This window comes from Gymnoscopelus braueri, assembly GCF_963280865.1.
Source record: "Gymnoscopelus braueri genome assembly, chromosome: 7".
NCBI lineage: Eukaryota > Metazoa > Chordata > Actinopteri > Myctophiformes > Myctophidae > Gymnoscopelus > Gymnoscopelus braueri.
Window position 1 is genome coordinate 43,550,430 of NC_137608.1, and position 16,720 is coordinate 43,567,149.

Genomic DNA, 16,720 nt, shown 5'->3' on the forward strand with positions numbered 1-16,720 from the left:
AGACAGCCTCAGATGAGACTGCAACACACCTCCTCTTCTTAAAGCTACAGGTCACCAGATGTAGAACGCATGTGTTGGCGTTACATAGAAAGATGTGCCCTACACATTTCAGTGACGCCTGACATATGATATGGGTCTTCTGCGGGTTTTGTCAAAAATTAATGTCATCCTCTGAATGTCGTCAAGTCAGTCAGTGGTGTAAACTAAGTACATTTACTCAAGTACTGTCTGTAGGCCTACTTAAGTACACGTTTGAGGATTTTTTTACTTTACTGGAGTATTTCCCATTTTCAATACTTGTCTTTTACTTCTACTCCACTACATCTCAGAGACAAATATTGTACATTTACTCCACTGCAAGGTTGCGTCTTATCAGGAAATATAGCTTTTCCATTTTCAGTGTGACAAAGACCACAAAATAACAGTTCCAACTTAACTTCTACCAGTTTACCTAAACATGACATAGAATTCGATAGCTAACCAATTCCAGTTTAACACCAGTTGCAAGAGGTTTATGTTGTATTACAAAATATGGCATTTCCGTTTGGCCTTCAAGTTAAAAGTATTTGAAGAAACATAATAGATGTAGCTCCAAATTGGGTTAATTGTAAAATAGAGTAGGTATACAAAAGAGACTGCACTACCATGGAGGTTAAGAACAAGTACCTTGTCTTGTCTTATAATGTGATTTATATATTGTATGCTGTTGTTTAAAAATACTTTATTTTGAAAGACAGAAGTAGGCCTCTTGATGAGAAGAGGTCATTGTGACATTAATTAAGGCAGGTGTCAGAGCCTTATATTAGAGATATCCTTATCCTTATCCTTATATCCTTATCCTTAGGCAGGTGTGTGAGTTTAGGTCATTACACTTGACAAAAAACAGCTGTGTAGGCTTGCAAACAGTATTAAGTGTTGGAAGCACCAGGAATTTCCTCTTCTCTGTGTCCAATGTGATGCCTTTTCCTTCTTACCTTCTATGTACCTTCACCAGGAGGCAATGCTATAAGTTATTATTCAAATGGATATTATAATTTCATGTTGTAGTGACAATTTCATGTATGCATATATCAGTGTTAAAAACAGCAGTTAATGGTTATTTTATATTGAAAACCGTTGTATCTACAAGCTACTGTAAAGGGGACAGGGACAGCATTTCATGTTGTATTGTATGTTATGTTTGGTTTTACTCCATGACCTGTAAAAGATGAATCTTCTGTTAAATAACAAATCTGTACATCAGTCGTTCTTTCTATTTGAAGTGGAGTGAAGTGGTTCAGCACAAGCTTTGGCAGGAACAGCACAACCATTGGCAAGCCTACAACAGTCAGTGTAGTCTGTCTATACAACTAACTGAACTAAATTAACTTAAAAGTAGTTAAAATTGACCCCCATCAGATCTGTTTGGTAAAGTAATAAATATGTGAATTCAATGCATGAATAATTCTTTCAGAGTTATATCTTTTAAGATAAAGTTAATAGTCCTTAGTCTCCTTACACTACATTATTCAGAATCACGTGTACCTTCAAAAAAACTTTGGGTCAATTTAAGTGATATCTCATTCTGTAGCTTGAAAAAATAGAATCATGTGGATCCACATGGGAATGACTCCAGGTGGATCTCAGACCTCATCAGACCATCAGTTATATGTCAAATGTAGGTGATCTATGATTTAAGACAAATATGAATGACTCCAGATTTAGTCAAGCCCCATTGACTTCCATTATTAAATTGAATTTAAATATAAAAAAATGTATTAAACAATGTAAAATATATCATATCCTATATTAAAATTGGCTAACGGGAGGACCACCGGCCATTGAAGTTGGTCATTGGACCAATACAATGAAACAAGAAATGACAATAAAAAAATAAAGGGATAATTGATCTTGGAAGACGATTTATTTTTTACACAAGAAGAGGTAGTCTATTTTCATTTGACAAGTGGACAGAAAGGCATACAGCTTAGTCAATATGTGATCTCATTCAGTATGATTCATAAACGTGCAGGTACACGTTCATGATAGGCCAATTGGTAGCTACAACAAATGACCAATTAATTCACAATCAATAATTGTAATCTGCTGCTGTACATCACATTGTCTGAAACAATCAAAACTCAATCATAACACCAACTTGACCTATGGTTCCTGAGAGACACGCATGTGAACGCACGCACACGCACACACACACACACACACACACACACACACACACACACACACACACACACACACACACACACACACACACACACAGTATATTACAGTATATCGGATGGTCAAACAGCCATACAGGCCTTTTAAGGCGGTCTCAGTTTGATTGAAATTTAAGTTCCAAGAAACTGTTGCAATGGTCATTGGCTTCATGATAAGGCTCATTCACACACTGCTCTCTTCAATATATTTTGGTAGAACAAATAATATTCCTCTGATACCACACTCGCTGTATTCACCTGATCTTGCCCTGTGTAATTCTCTTTCTATTTCCCGAAATCTAAATTAAGCTCAAAGGAAAGAGATTTGACGGAGTTCCAACCAACCATAATGATGTATTACGGCAGATCTTTGACACTACAGTTGAAGACATAGAATTGCTTCCAACAGTGGCAGGAACATTGGCATAAATGCATATCATTTGAGGGAGATTACTTTCAAAGGGAAACCACATAATAATACATAATTGTTATGATACATTATTATACGTCTCAGAACAGTTTTGGATCGGCCAGCTACTGTGTGTGTATACAGTATATCACATAATCACATCACATTATCACAGTTTTAAATGTTCAACTGGCTGGGGTTCAACTATCAGCAACAGTCAATGCCTACTTAACCACAGCGACAGCGTCCCTATTCTCGAGTGAACATTATGTGAAAATAGCTGATTTACAAGCTCACGTTGTGATCGGCTGTTTTCGCCGGTGAAGAGATTTGGTGGAGAGGGAAAAGGGAGCAGACCTAGTATAGTGGTGAACTCCATATCTCTTCAATGCAACGGTGAGCTCTTGGTGGGTATCATTATTCTGGACTCCATGCTTCTAATCAAAGGTACTGAGGAGAGACAGATAGAAACATGCTGTGTTTAGCCTTCAAAAGTTAAAAAAAAGGGAAAAAAACCCACCCATCACAATGTTTTCACTGAATATTTGTCTATTTTCGCAGTAAGTATCACTTTTTGGGTCAAAAAGTGTGAAAGGGACAAGTTCACAATCGAGGGCAAGGCCATAATTACTCATATCTAAGGTGGACATTTGCACAGTGGTGGCACACTCTACTCTGTGCAATCGTTCTGGTTCATGGGATGCAAGATCCGATTTGGGACTGTCCAGACCTGACCGTAAATGTGAGCTGGTGCGACTGGATGATACAGGTTGCATTGAAACCAGTTGAATTGAGTGTAACCTAAGTTTATGTACAGTATGTGATTGATTAGTCAGGTTGTCTGCTTGGCTGACTCACTTAAATGACTTTCACTTGGGAGGCTCTGTATGGGTGTGGTGTGGTGAGAATAACAGTACCTGTGTTATACACATTGGAAGCCCATCCTTCCTTTTGCCACGCCAACTTCCTGGTGTCCTCTCGGGACTGGAGGCTTTCGTAAGCTTTATAGAAAAGCAACACAAATATTATGCAACATGATCATTCTCTCTCCCCACGCACGCACACACGCACGCACACACGCACGCACACACACACCACACACACAGGTGTACTCACCCCACAGGTGATGCACAACGTACAGGTCACCAATCTGAGAAAAGAACCCGCCCACTGCTTCTTGATTCTCTTGTCTGTGTTTGATGGCCCTCGCCCTGTTATTAGAAAAACAAACAAATAAACAAACGTGTTTGTAGGCATGAATATTATGAACATTATTGCTGAACTGAAAATGCATCTACAGTATAAGCCATCACCTTAACCACTTTCAACCTGTCATCCCTATTATAGGCAAAACATAGATATAGCAGGCTTGTAGATCTGCTATTTTCACAATTCAAGGTATGATGAAGATGTACTGGTAGTGTTGTGCATGGTTCCATATAAATTGAGCTTTTTTAAAGACCCCAGCTCCCCCTGCTGGCTAATGAATGTCTGTATCACCTAGCATATACATGTATGTACTTTATGTGAGTCCTGTTGGTGTCTCAACTGTAGTGTTATGCTTAAAGGGCTTTGTTTTGTTTTGATTTTGTTTTACTGTACCTACAGGTTAAAAACTAGGGTAAAGGGTAAAAACATGGCAGGCTAGTAAGCAATGCAGCTGCAGCTATTAAAATTAATAATGGTGTCTACGTGCCATTTGTTAATGCAATTTTGGATTCATACGAAGCTATTTATTGATCGTATGTCGATGTACAACGAATGCCTCTGTAAAAACCCAATAAATAAAGTAAAATAAATAAATAATAATAATAGTAGGTGTGTTAGATTTAAGTGTGCCCAGCCATGGGTGTGCCAACATAAGCATAGACAGTAGGCAACAGTATTGCCAATGCTTGCACATTGGCAGACCTAAATCTAACAAACTCATAAATTGTATTAGCTGCAGCTGTTGCTTACAACACGGTGTGCTATAAGGTCAGCCTTAGGGCCCGGTCACACATACGGTATCGTAGCCAACGCAAGACGAGACTCAAGACGTGTCCATTTCCCATGTTATCTAGCGGGGCTGTGGGAGTGCCTGTGGAGTGGCTGTGGCAGTGCCGGATTTCCTGTGTGTGGTAAACTAAAAGAGAACTACAAGCGAAATGGCTGCCAAGTGAGATCAACGCACAGCACTTTTGTCCTATTGCTATTGGTTGGCATCCAGTCAAAGTTCACCAACATTGAACATTAAATGTGCCGCAACGGGACGCTCCGGCCCTTTCCCCCATATAATAGAAATGAACAGGGAAGTTGCCAGGTCTACTGCGTCTGAAACGCATGTGTGACCGAGCCCTTATGCAGCCTGCTATGTTTTTAGCACTGTGTGTAGATCAGCTTTTCAGCAAGCCACACACCATCATATGACAAAGTATAAAATAGGCTTTTTGGTTGTTGGGTCGTCAGAGCATGTTACATGTACAGTATGTCGAAGCATGTTCCCTGTAGTCAAACAAAGTGTCTCTGATGCTTACCAGTGATTGCCCCATTCAATCATGGTTCCTGGCTGCAACAGAGAAAAGGGAAGATGAAAACATTGAACACAAAAGAATGAATTGCATAACTTCAGGTATAACAGACGCTGCTTTGAATACGAACACTTGGATGAATCAGCAAAACACGGAAGGTACCACACAGCACAGACACAATAGAGCCACTATGATTTGAACCGGGGTAGTAAAACCAGTTTAGGAGTACTAAATACGTTCCATGTTTACCATACATGCCAAGAAAAAACATGCTAGAGCGGTACAACTATGTTACGGGAAACACCAGACAGTAGATTTTACCGTAGTTGTCTGTGGACAACTTTTTGGGTGAATAAAATGGTATTCTTAAATATTCTGTATGGTCGAGTATGTTAATAAAACTCCTGATTAGGAGAAAACTAGTTTATGTGCGTACATTTGTTTAAAGAGGAGTGTTTAAGATGGTAGAGATAGGGCCTCTGGATAAAACTGTTGGACTGTTTATTTTTAAAAATTTTAACATTCATTTCATAATGGAAGTCAATGGCGCTCGGATTGGGCTGAAGCCTTGCCCAAATTTGGAGTCATACGTCATAGATACGGAGATGAGTTGCACTCCTTCTGATATGTCTATTATCTTGTAATTTGTTTGTGTTAAAATTGTATGCTATGTTTACTGTAATCCGGGCATCATTGGAAAAGAGAGCTGGCTCTCCCTGAATAGTTAAAGGTGAAATAAAAAAAAAAAAAGATGAATGAGTGACATCATACTGTAGATGACTGTTGTCACAGGCTGGCCACATGAAGCCCGAGATCCACACAAAGCCACACTTTTATAATGTTGGGACTAACTGAAAGTGTGGAGCCACATAGCACATATAGTACAAAGTCCCCAGTGTTCATTTAACTCTGAGGCAAGGGTCCATTTAGTTCCATTTGTACACTCTCTACACAGTATATGCTCTCGGAGCATTTTACTATAACTATGTACACTCCATATGCATAGTCTCTGATTATAGTCTCCCATTACTTATGTTTCCATGTGTTAAGGCAGTGCGTGCCTTGTGTCCAGAGGTTACCTTGAGTTTGTATGAGCGCATTTCATAGATATTGGGCCCTGGTCTGGGCTGGGGTTCATTCCAGAAGCTGAACTCTAGAAGAAGTTGGTTCCGTCTGGAAATCAACATCTTAGCCCTCTCTTTACGAAACTCCAAATACTCCTTCAGAGAGGTATAGAGAAATGTTTTAGAGAATTATTTTCCTATAATACAGTGCATAAAAGTGATAAAACTAAACAAAATGACCGTAAAGATTAGCCTGGTAAAGCCCCTCCCTCCGGAATTCTCATTTCCATTTGATTTCAGGAGTGAGTCTGGCCTGTAGGCTTATCTGGGCGTTTCTTGCTCGTCCACCAAATGGACTCTCCAATCAGCGTACTCGCTCATTGTTTTGTGATTGACAGCGGAGGTAGGCCAATCAGGCTACGTAAAGATGGCCATTACAGTTTCTTGTTTGTATTGCCTATGTATGCTTTTAATTGTCTCCGCCAGGCCGAAGGCATGGCGAGAGAGTATGTTTTACCCCCTGTCCGTCCGTCCGTGTGTGTGTACGTGTGTCCGTCTGTCACCAGCTAATCTCCGGCACCGTTGGCCCGGTCGCTCCGAAACTGTGCACACACACTCCCTGGATGCCAATTCAGAACTTCTGCCCCAAATCTTTCACATGGGCCTGTTATAGCGCCACCAGGAGGCCGATTTGTGCAAAACCTATTTTTTTAATATTACTCCTACAAATTTAATCCAAACGTCATGCAAATCAGTACACAGTATCACTATAGTCATGTGATCAACACGGATCTGTCCAATTTCCCATATTCTATCCTCATTGCCTAAGGTTGGCTTCCAAAGTTTGCAGGATTGGTCCGTTCTGAACAAAATGCCTCAAAGTATACACACAGCTTGCGATTTCCGTGAAATTTCACACGCACATTCCCACTAAGCGAGGAAGAAATGCCACCCTTCTCACATTGGCCTGTTATAGCGCCACCAGCAGGTCTAATTTAGCAAAACACATTTTTGGAACAAAATGCCTCAAATCATGAATGCAGTGTCAATGCAAGAATAAATGGCACGGTTGGCACCCCACATTGGCCTATTATAGCGCCACCAGGAGGCCAGAATAACGTACCTGACCTGGCGGAGACCTGTGCTCCGAGGAGCACTTTTTCTAGTTTGTCTTGATTTGGAATCAACTTTATACCAACCTTGTTATTGTTCAGTTTGTTCAGACACTCAGTCAAGGCTGGGTAGCCTCCTCTGTAGCGCCAAAGGTGCACTGCAAAAAGCAAACAGAAGATGTCACTGCTGCACTTTGTAATCAAAATGATAGCCACCCACACAGCCAAAACAACAACAAAACATGTGTTGCTCTTGGGAGTTTCCAGATGTAATGGTTATTTTTTTAAAGTCAGTTATATACACTGGAGGAAATCCATGGGATTGACTGGGTTTAGGAGTTAGATCAAGGTTCAGGTTAGATTTTAGATTACCATAAAGCATGCAGTAATGTGGGTAAACAGAATGTCTCCACACACTGTGTGTGCGTGCGCGTGCGTGTGCGTGTGCGTGTGTGTGCGTGTGTGTGTGTGTGCGTGTGTGTGTGTGTGTGTGTGTGTGTGTGTGTGTGTGTGTGTGTGTGTGTGTGTGTGTGTGTGTGTGTGTTGTGTGTGTTCAATTACATGAATATGGGCTGATGAACACAAGAGGAAGCAATGGATAAAAGTTAACGCTAGAATCCTATTTCCTGACATACAAACGATCCAGCACTTAGCACACTTTAAGTTGTGTGTGGTCACAAAGAGCCTATTGTGTTTAGAGTTTGAAAGGTACAAGAAAATGTGATATCTAGGATTCAGTCAACATGGTCCACATCTAGAAATGTTGATAAGCAACATATTTGGGATTTAATTTCTTTCCTGTTTCAATGTTTTTTCCACTTGCAGAAACAGTGATGTTTTCTCTGCCTGTACTTACCAGCTTGGTCTTGCTCTCCATACCAGGTATTCCAGCTTCCTACCACCTCACATGGGTAATCCTGGTCAATATGAAGCTTGTTTTGCACCTCTGCCCTGAGTTCAACAGAATGGGTGAAAAAAACAATAACAGAGCTACACTGTAGAAAGCCTATAGTTTATACCTTGCCATATCACAATTTTTAAAAATTGACATCTAAAATGACACGCCCAAAAGGGACGCAAGATTGACAGCAGCTAAAGAACAGATTTTCAGGCTTGAAAACCATTCATTTTAGGCAAGCAACGCTGTCATACTTTGGAGTATAAATTGAGCTTAATCCTGTGTGTTAATTTAACTCTGAAAGTTGAATTAACTCTCAGGATTTTGCAATGGCCTCTACTGTATGCAGACGTCATTATATTATAAGTGTCTATCCAATGTATTCTCTGTATATCCACTTTTGGCTGAGAGCTACAGCAAAGGATGGAGAAGGAGAAAGCATTGACACAGTAAACACAGAGAACATCAATTATTGTACTTACTCTAGACTGTTATATGCTTCCAAACACTCCGGTTTGACATTGTGAACTGAAAGACAGAGAGGAAAATTGCTACTTCAAAATACAAACAAAAATCCACAATTCTCCAAAGCAATTTCATGCAGGTATACATTTTTGCTTCTATATGCAAAAGTGATTCATTCATTTTCAATAAGCCACTACAGTATGTGTGCCCCATATGGTGTTATGTATTCTGTAAACAACAAAAACACTGTATACTTTGTATGAGATGTTACATGCCACAGTTCACATAAGATACATTCATGTAGCATTAGCATGTGTTTACCAATGGTAGCAGTTTGTAGCTGATCCACATTGTATAATGTAACGCAATGCATCCCAGGGCTGAGCTCTTGTGCTACATTTCGTTTTCTCTGATGTCCCTGGGGCCAATACTATATTATCATAATAACACATTGCATTATGATAATAACCCATTACATTACGATAAGAACACATTACATTATGATAATGACTTCACTGTTTACCAGTATCAAACTGAATGTCACACAGAGGCTGTGATAAAGTTTTTTCAGTTGAATCCAGTCAAACAGTAAAATCCTGTCAATTTATCCATACCATTATTACAGGTCCATTTGATTACATTTGTTCATTATCACAGTTACAAATGGATACTATTCACTGAGTATTTTACTGTGTATGTATGGCAATGAGACAGGCTTGACCCTGTCTAATCACTCTGTTCAAAGTAAATGTGTGTTCAGTCAAATAGTCAAATAGTTAATCAGTCCAAAATGTTGTTAGCTGATTAGTGATGTTTTTGCTATATATTTCATGCTGAACACATTATTTCTTCAAAAATGATGATCACATCCCTTGTAAACTCTAGATTATTCTACCAGTGTATTAGGACAATATCCAGTAGCCATTGTGGAATCAGCATTAGAATGCTCAGTTCTCAACTTAAAAAGTTGACACATTTCTGTGACTATCTATTAGTCAACTAAGAATGTCTTTAGTCAAGGGACAGCCCTAATAGTAGTCTGTTTACTTTCCCTTTGGCAGTAAAATCCTCAGTGTTATTTGTTACTTAGAGATTTTTGGGGAATGACCGATCATGCCCAAAAGTCAAGTCAAGTCCCAAAGATTGGGCTTGATCCTCGGGATGCACCGATTTATTTATTACATCGGTATCGGTAAAGGGGAAAATAAATAACAACAAAAACAAAACAAACAAATAAAAGAATGTTTATTGGCATTGGCTGTTGGCCAAATTGTTATTTTAAACATCAGTATCGGCCCAGAATCTCCCAATCGGTGCATCCATATATCCTGCGCAACCCTTCACTACAAACTAAATGTGTGTTCAGTCATGGCTATAGCACATGGTTCCCAACGTCAGGTCCCGGGGACCACAGGCGGAACAATTGGACCCTTACCAGTCTGTAACTCTGAGTAGAAAATGGAACCAAATGGACCCTTACGTTCCATTTGTACACGCTCAGAGTTAAATAAACACTGAGGATTTTACAGTGTACATTGGGGTACCAGAGATGAGAACAAATCTTTTCAAATGGGGGTCAGTGGCCTGGTGATCCTTGAAGTGAAAAGGGTTGAGAATCACTGTTATAGAACACTTGCTAATGGAGGAGAAGGACATGTGTGCCTACATTGTATTTTGTACAGGTTGCTGGTCTCCTTCTTTGACAGCAGGTTGGAGTGGGCATCTGTCCTGGCATCCACCTTGTGAACAAACAGGGAGCGAAACCAGCCCCTGTCACTGCTCTCTGAAAGCCTCCTACACAAACATGACACAAAAAAGTTGCACTCCATGCTGAAGGCAACCATGCATAGACAATTCATTGGTTGCAACCTGGTGTGCCTGCCCTCTTCGGGGAATATAAAAAAAAAAAAGTTCATATATTTTAGAAAATAGCGAACATAGCAACACGATGTGAGCTTCGAGATCGTCCATTTTCACTGAATGTTCGCCCCCAGAATTGGGACGCTATTGTTCATGTTGCTGTGCATGTTCGAATAAGGTGCATACATTTATGTAGTCATTTTAGGTGTCTCTGTGTGAACCATTATGTTGACATTAAAAACGAAGCATGCAGTTACACCGCTCCATCTATTTATGTTTTATCAATGGATGCTTCCTTCCAAAACATGAGTCAGTCTCCTCCTGAAGGCGTATTACGGAGTATTATTCCTAACTGATGAACAATGTCTGCAAAGAGATGTGAATAATAAGCAGAGATATTACTCAGCATCTATCTCACAACCGAGATTACTGTGCCATGATGTGGAGTGTGCTCAATTGATGCTTTATCATCATGTTATTGATCACACAGACCTATAGTACAGGACTCAGCTCTTTGAGGTATAGTCACGTTGGAAACTTCAAATAAATGTCTGGTGGCAAAATTATGTTACTGTGCAATCAAGATATGCATATAACAATGATTAAATTTGCTATTTTGTTCTCACTCCTTTGGGGTATTTTTGTCTCTGTACATTTCCACATAATTGTTGCTGTGTCTCCATATTTCCACATATTTCCATATATTGGGGGTCCACTTGCAATATCCTCACAGCCCACCAGGTTTGGAACCACTGCCATAGGACTATAGGAGCAGTCATTGCAGCTTTAGGACAAAGTTCAACAGTCAGGCAAATGATTAGAGTTTGGCAAAGTGTAGGCTAGGCTACACAGTAAAATCCTCAGTATTACATTTGTAACTCTGAGAGTGTACAAATATAACCAAACAGTTAAATCAGCAGTGGTGTAAAGTAACTATAAGTACATTTACTCAAGTACTGTACTTACGTTTTTTTGAGGTATTTCTACTTTACTGGAGTATTTCCAGTTTTCAGTACTTTTACTTCTACTCCACTACATCTCAGATGCAAATATTGTACTTTTAATCCACTACAATTATTTGAAAACTTGAGTTACTAGTTACTTGGTGGATTTTGATTATTATTGCAAAACATAGATTAGCCACTTCAACCCATACGTTTCGGCCATTTGAAAATAGCCGATCTACAAGCTCACAATGCATCGCCATGCTATATGCAATTATGCCTTGTGAGCTTGTAGATCGGCTATTTTCAAAGGATTTTTATACAACTTATACATTTGAAAACATGTGAAATTGGACATTCTGCATAAGGAGTACTTTTACTTTGTTGCTTTAAGTACACATTGATGCCAATACTTTTATACTTTTACTCAAGTACATTTTTAATATAGAACTTTTACTTGTAACAGAGTATTTTTACATTGCAATATTGATAGGCTACTTTTACTTAAGTAAAATATGTCAGTACTGCTTCCACCACTGCACTGTTCCACAGTATTTCAACAGCTGTTGAAAACACACAGTGAGCACTGAGTGCATACACTGTAGAAATGAGCAAGCTGTAGATGACATGCAGGAATGTTATATATTTTCACACTGTGTATGCCGATCATTCGGCCACTAAACAACACGCGTGAATGAAGTAAAGGTGTAAAACTTTACCTGGTTTTAACTTTCAGCAGATCCAGGGAACATCTTATAACCCGAGTGTTTCTGACCCACGTAGAACTGGCAGCCATCGTTACTCCTATGATGCAGTCATGCAGACAAACTTGTCTGACTGACTGCTGAGTGGAGGTAAACCCAGAGTTAATGTTTAACCCTAACACCACAGATCTCTGCAGTAGTGGTGGAAAAAGTACTAGAATGTTTCTACTTAAGTAAAAGTATCAATACGGCAACGTAGAAATACTCTTTTAACAAAAGTAAAAGTCTGGTATCTAAAATGTACATGAGTAAAAGTACAAAAGTATTGGTATAAAAATGGACTTAAAGTACCAAAAGTAGAAAGGACTCATTATGCAGAAGGGCCCATTTCACAATGAAGTTTTCAAATGTATAAAAATCTTTTGAAAATAGCAGATCTACAAGCTCACAATGCCTCACATGGTGACACATTGTGAGCTTGTATTTTCAAATGGCCGAAATGTATATAGGGATGAAGTGGTTAATGTATGTTTTGTAATAATAATCAAAATCTACAAAGTAACTAGTTACTAAAGCTTTCAAATACTCGTAGTGCCTCTGAGATGTAGTGGAGTAGAAGTAAAAGTACAGAAAATTGGAAATACTCAGTCAGTAAAGTAAAAATACATTTTTTTTTTTTACTTAAGTACAGTACTTGAGTAAATGTACTTAGTTACTTTACACCACTGGATCTCTGCCACAGTGGCTAGTTGATTAACACGTGGGGATAAGTAAATACAAGCTGATTGCAGCAGGGACCAGGTGATGATTAGACTTGATTAGTTGATCAATAGCCTATCTAGGCTAAAGGGTACTATTGTAAGGCAGTGGTTCTTAAAGTGGGGTCCGGGGACCCCCAGGGGTCCTTGAGGGCTTCCAGGGGGTCCCCAGATAAATGAGTTAACATACATCATCACAATCAGTTGAACTGTATTTTAGTCCTATTTCATATTTAGGATATTCAAAAATAGCTGATCTACAAGCTCACACTGATATTGTAGATCTGCTATTTTTGAAGAATATATATTCAAAAAAATCATTTTTTTATATATATATTTTATTGGTGAAACAGGTGGTACAGAGAAATGAAGGTTGGTTATCGGTTTTAACATATGACCATGATTTTTTTCTTTTACTTTTATGGGACATGACAAGACACAGACAGGACTAAACATTGACCAAGGAAAACAAAAAACCTAAAACAAAAACAAAACAAAACTTAACTCAGACAAAAAGAAAGTAGATTAAAAAAAATAACCAGGATACAATGGGGGCGGGGTTAACGTCAGAGTATCTGAGGTGCTCACCTCAGAGAAGGAGTATTTCTTGCGATGATAGAAATGACATTAATTCCTTGAGCCAGGAGGTGGTGTAAAAAAAAACATGTTTTAATATTAATATAAAAGTATCATTAAAACCGTTTTGCCATTCATTTGGGAGCCCACTTGCAATATCCTCACGGCCCACATAATTACATATTAATCCAGGGGTCCCTGACATGAAAATGATTGATAATAACCAATGGCATAAGGCATAGTCAGCTCTACACTGTTGAAAAAGTTGGTGGAAAACAAGTTTTTGAAGGTTCATAGACACTGTGTCACCACCATTCACCCAGTGACTATTAATGTGCTGCAATTAGTGTCTAACAGGTAATTTAGTCTGGTGGCTGCAAGGAGCACATTCTCTGCTTCAATACAGTCAAATACAGAGTATTAATTAGTGGGCTGGCTGGGCATATGCATACACTTTATTCTGACTTCCACGTACTTTGAGCTAGAACATTGTGTTCAAACTTTAAAATGTTCAGCTAATAATTGATGGTGTCATGTGGATGTATTAAACTTTTTGGACATCTTTAGGTCTACTTAATGAAATATTGAAATAATAACTTTTTCAATGTATTATTTATTGCAACTTTTGGAAAGTTTTTATACTTTTTTAAATATTGGGAAGAGATACTTTTTTTTGTTGCAATTATTTTGCGCTCTTGCTGCTCTTTCATACTTTCACCTAGACACTTCATTCAAACTTTAAAATGTTCTGCTACCTGCTACCGAAAAAATGAGAATTCCACCTTTTTTGCAGTCCTATTACTTCAACATAGCATATACAGTATACAGTCCCTGTCCCTCACTGATGTTGCCCCCGCAACCACATGCTACTGCCTCGCAACTACCTGTTTGCCCTATCAACAAGCGACCGCCCAATCGGGGAACCCATTCGGTAAAAAAAAAGAAGAAGAAATCGATCTTTTGGGGGGATTGCAGGATCTGTCTTGAGAGATTAGCAACCGCCTAACAACACCCGATCTGATTTGCTGCTAAACAACTTTTAGTTTTGACAGTTGAATTAATTTAAAATGCTTTCTCTCCTCAATGTATTCATGTAATGAAGTGATTCCATTCAAACACTAATTCTGTTCAAACATTTTATACTTCAAAAGTTACAATACACTGAAATGCTGTTTATTTTAAATCCATTTATGCTTTTAAATCAATATTTTACAAATTACTACTACTGTATATATCTACTCTTTGGACATTTGGCCTACATTCCTCTCAAACACTATTTCTACTGTGCATATATTTGCTTTCAGCGAGCCCAAAAGTTTCTCAAGCAACTGCTTTTTTCTAGTTTATCTCTGACAGTCTACAAATGGAACCACATTGACCCGAAGCCTTCGGGTCAATTTGGATCCATTTCACTTTCAGAGTTAAATTGACACAGAGGATTATTCTGGGCAGAGATCCACAGCTGTTGACCAACTTACTGTACACAAAAGGACTTTGTGTGGAAAGTTATATACTGTAGGCTCCACAATTAGGCCTGGACTAATTACTTTCAAAATCAATTTATCCGTTTCTTCCCTGTTATTTCATTAATCCATACAATTTAGTTTTTACCACACAATGCAGGTAAATACAGTAGGATAATGAAGCAGTGCAATATTATAGTAAATGCTGATCACAAATCATCTGAACTGAAACAGACATCGTGTTGTCTCTTTTCACTGTTATATTTGTCCAAAATATATTGTACTTTAAACTATGAACTCTATAGTTTAAACTTTAAGTCCAGATTAAAATGTTAAAGCCTTAAAGTGTAACCCCTTTAAACTGTCTATATACTTTTTAAGTTTTACTATAATTTTCAATTTAATTTCACATAAACATGAATGGTGGAATGTTCCGAGCTCTAGAAGCTGATAAGCAGCAGGATGCGTTGTGCTGCTGATAACATCATAAAAGCAGCTTCACAGACTCCTGCTGCAGTTTAACTGTCAATTCTAATATTCTTATTCAAGACACATGCAAGCATGCACACATAAATACAGTCATGCCGAGAAGCGTCCACGCAAACGGCCTATGTTGCAAACATGCACTACAGCTTTTCAGCTCATTTATGTGTGGATTACTGTCCTGTAGTAATGTTAATTTAATGCAATACAGTATGTGGGCCAGATATTCAGTAGCTTTTAATGGTTAGTTTGAACGCACTGTTGTTTTTACAATACAATGAGTACATTTTAATTATTCCGTTTATTGTACAGGAGAATATTCCAACTGACATCATCCACTACTGTCAGTAAAATGATGTCAAAGCTTTTCACATTCTTTTTATATTTATGTAGTGCTTTAGCAGCCTACCTTTTAGAACGACACACTTTCGCTTCATTTAAAAACACCTGCTCAGTGAAATGTTAATCATTCTAATTACACACATTCTTTTAATGTTAAATTGGAGTTTCAGTGAAATGATGATATCTACTCTTCTAGTATGTCAGTGTGTGCCACTGCATTAACCTAAAATAATTGTCATGTTTGTAGAACCATTCCTGGACTATTTTGGCTGTGTAAAACATCTTAGTCTTCAACAGGGGACCCTAGGGTGTCCTCAGAGCTACTACAGGGGGGCCGCCAAATCATTGTGTGATGGGAACTTTTAACCCTAGCATCCCTATTCTGGGGGGAACGCAGTTTAGAGCCCTGGAGGACCCCTGTCAACTAAATATAGAGCGTTTAACCACTTAAACCCTCTATTCTTAGTAAAGCAGACCTGAGTTGCAACTGTACTTGGATCGCTTTTTTTCCGTCTACACCAAATCTCGACCAACATCTGACTATACCAAATCTCTACGCGTTGTGAGCTTGTATATCTGCTATTTTTGTCTAATGTCAGAATGTGGATGCTGGGGTTCAAGTGGTTAACACACTGGAGTTATTTAGGGTGAAATCGGAGAGGGATTATGTCCTTGTTTGCTGCCCTATCAACCCCGGTTGGTTGTTCTGGGGGAGATAGTGGGAACCTCTGTGCATGTCATGACGCTCTCCTGCCGAAATTCCTAACTGCAGGTGAAAAGAAGTTACTGGCGAGTCTCATGGACCGGAGTACACCTCAGCGTCGACACACCCACCCCCCACACACACACACACACACACACACACACACACACACACACACACACACACACACACACACACACACACACACACACACACACACACACACACACA

General features: G+C 38.9%; 1 protein-coding gene across 1 annotated transcript; it reads right to left on the reverse strand.

Annotated features, from left to right (window-relative positions):
* Positions 1 to 2,926: 2,926 nt before the first annotated feature.
* nipsnap1 (nipsnap homolog 1 (C. elegans)) lies at positions 2,927 to 12,256 on the reverse strand (the record flags this gene model as incomplete). Its single annotated transcript, XM_080433631.1, has 10 exons — positions 2,927 to 3,057; positions 3,525 to 3,608; positions 3,724 to 3,818; positions 5,124 to 5,155; positions 6,197 to 6,337; positions 7,381 to 7,451; positions 8,150 to 8,244; positions 8,674 to 8,719; positions 10,323 to 10,450; positions 12,240 to 12,256. 10 exons carry the CDS (start codon positions 12,254 to 12,256, stop codon positions 2,993 to 2,995), a joined length of 774 nt encoding a protein of 257 aa, XP_080289757.1. The 3' UTR covers positions 2,927 to 2,992.
* Positions 12,257 to 16,720: the final 4,464 nt, after the last annotated feature.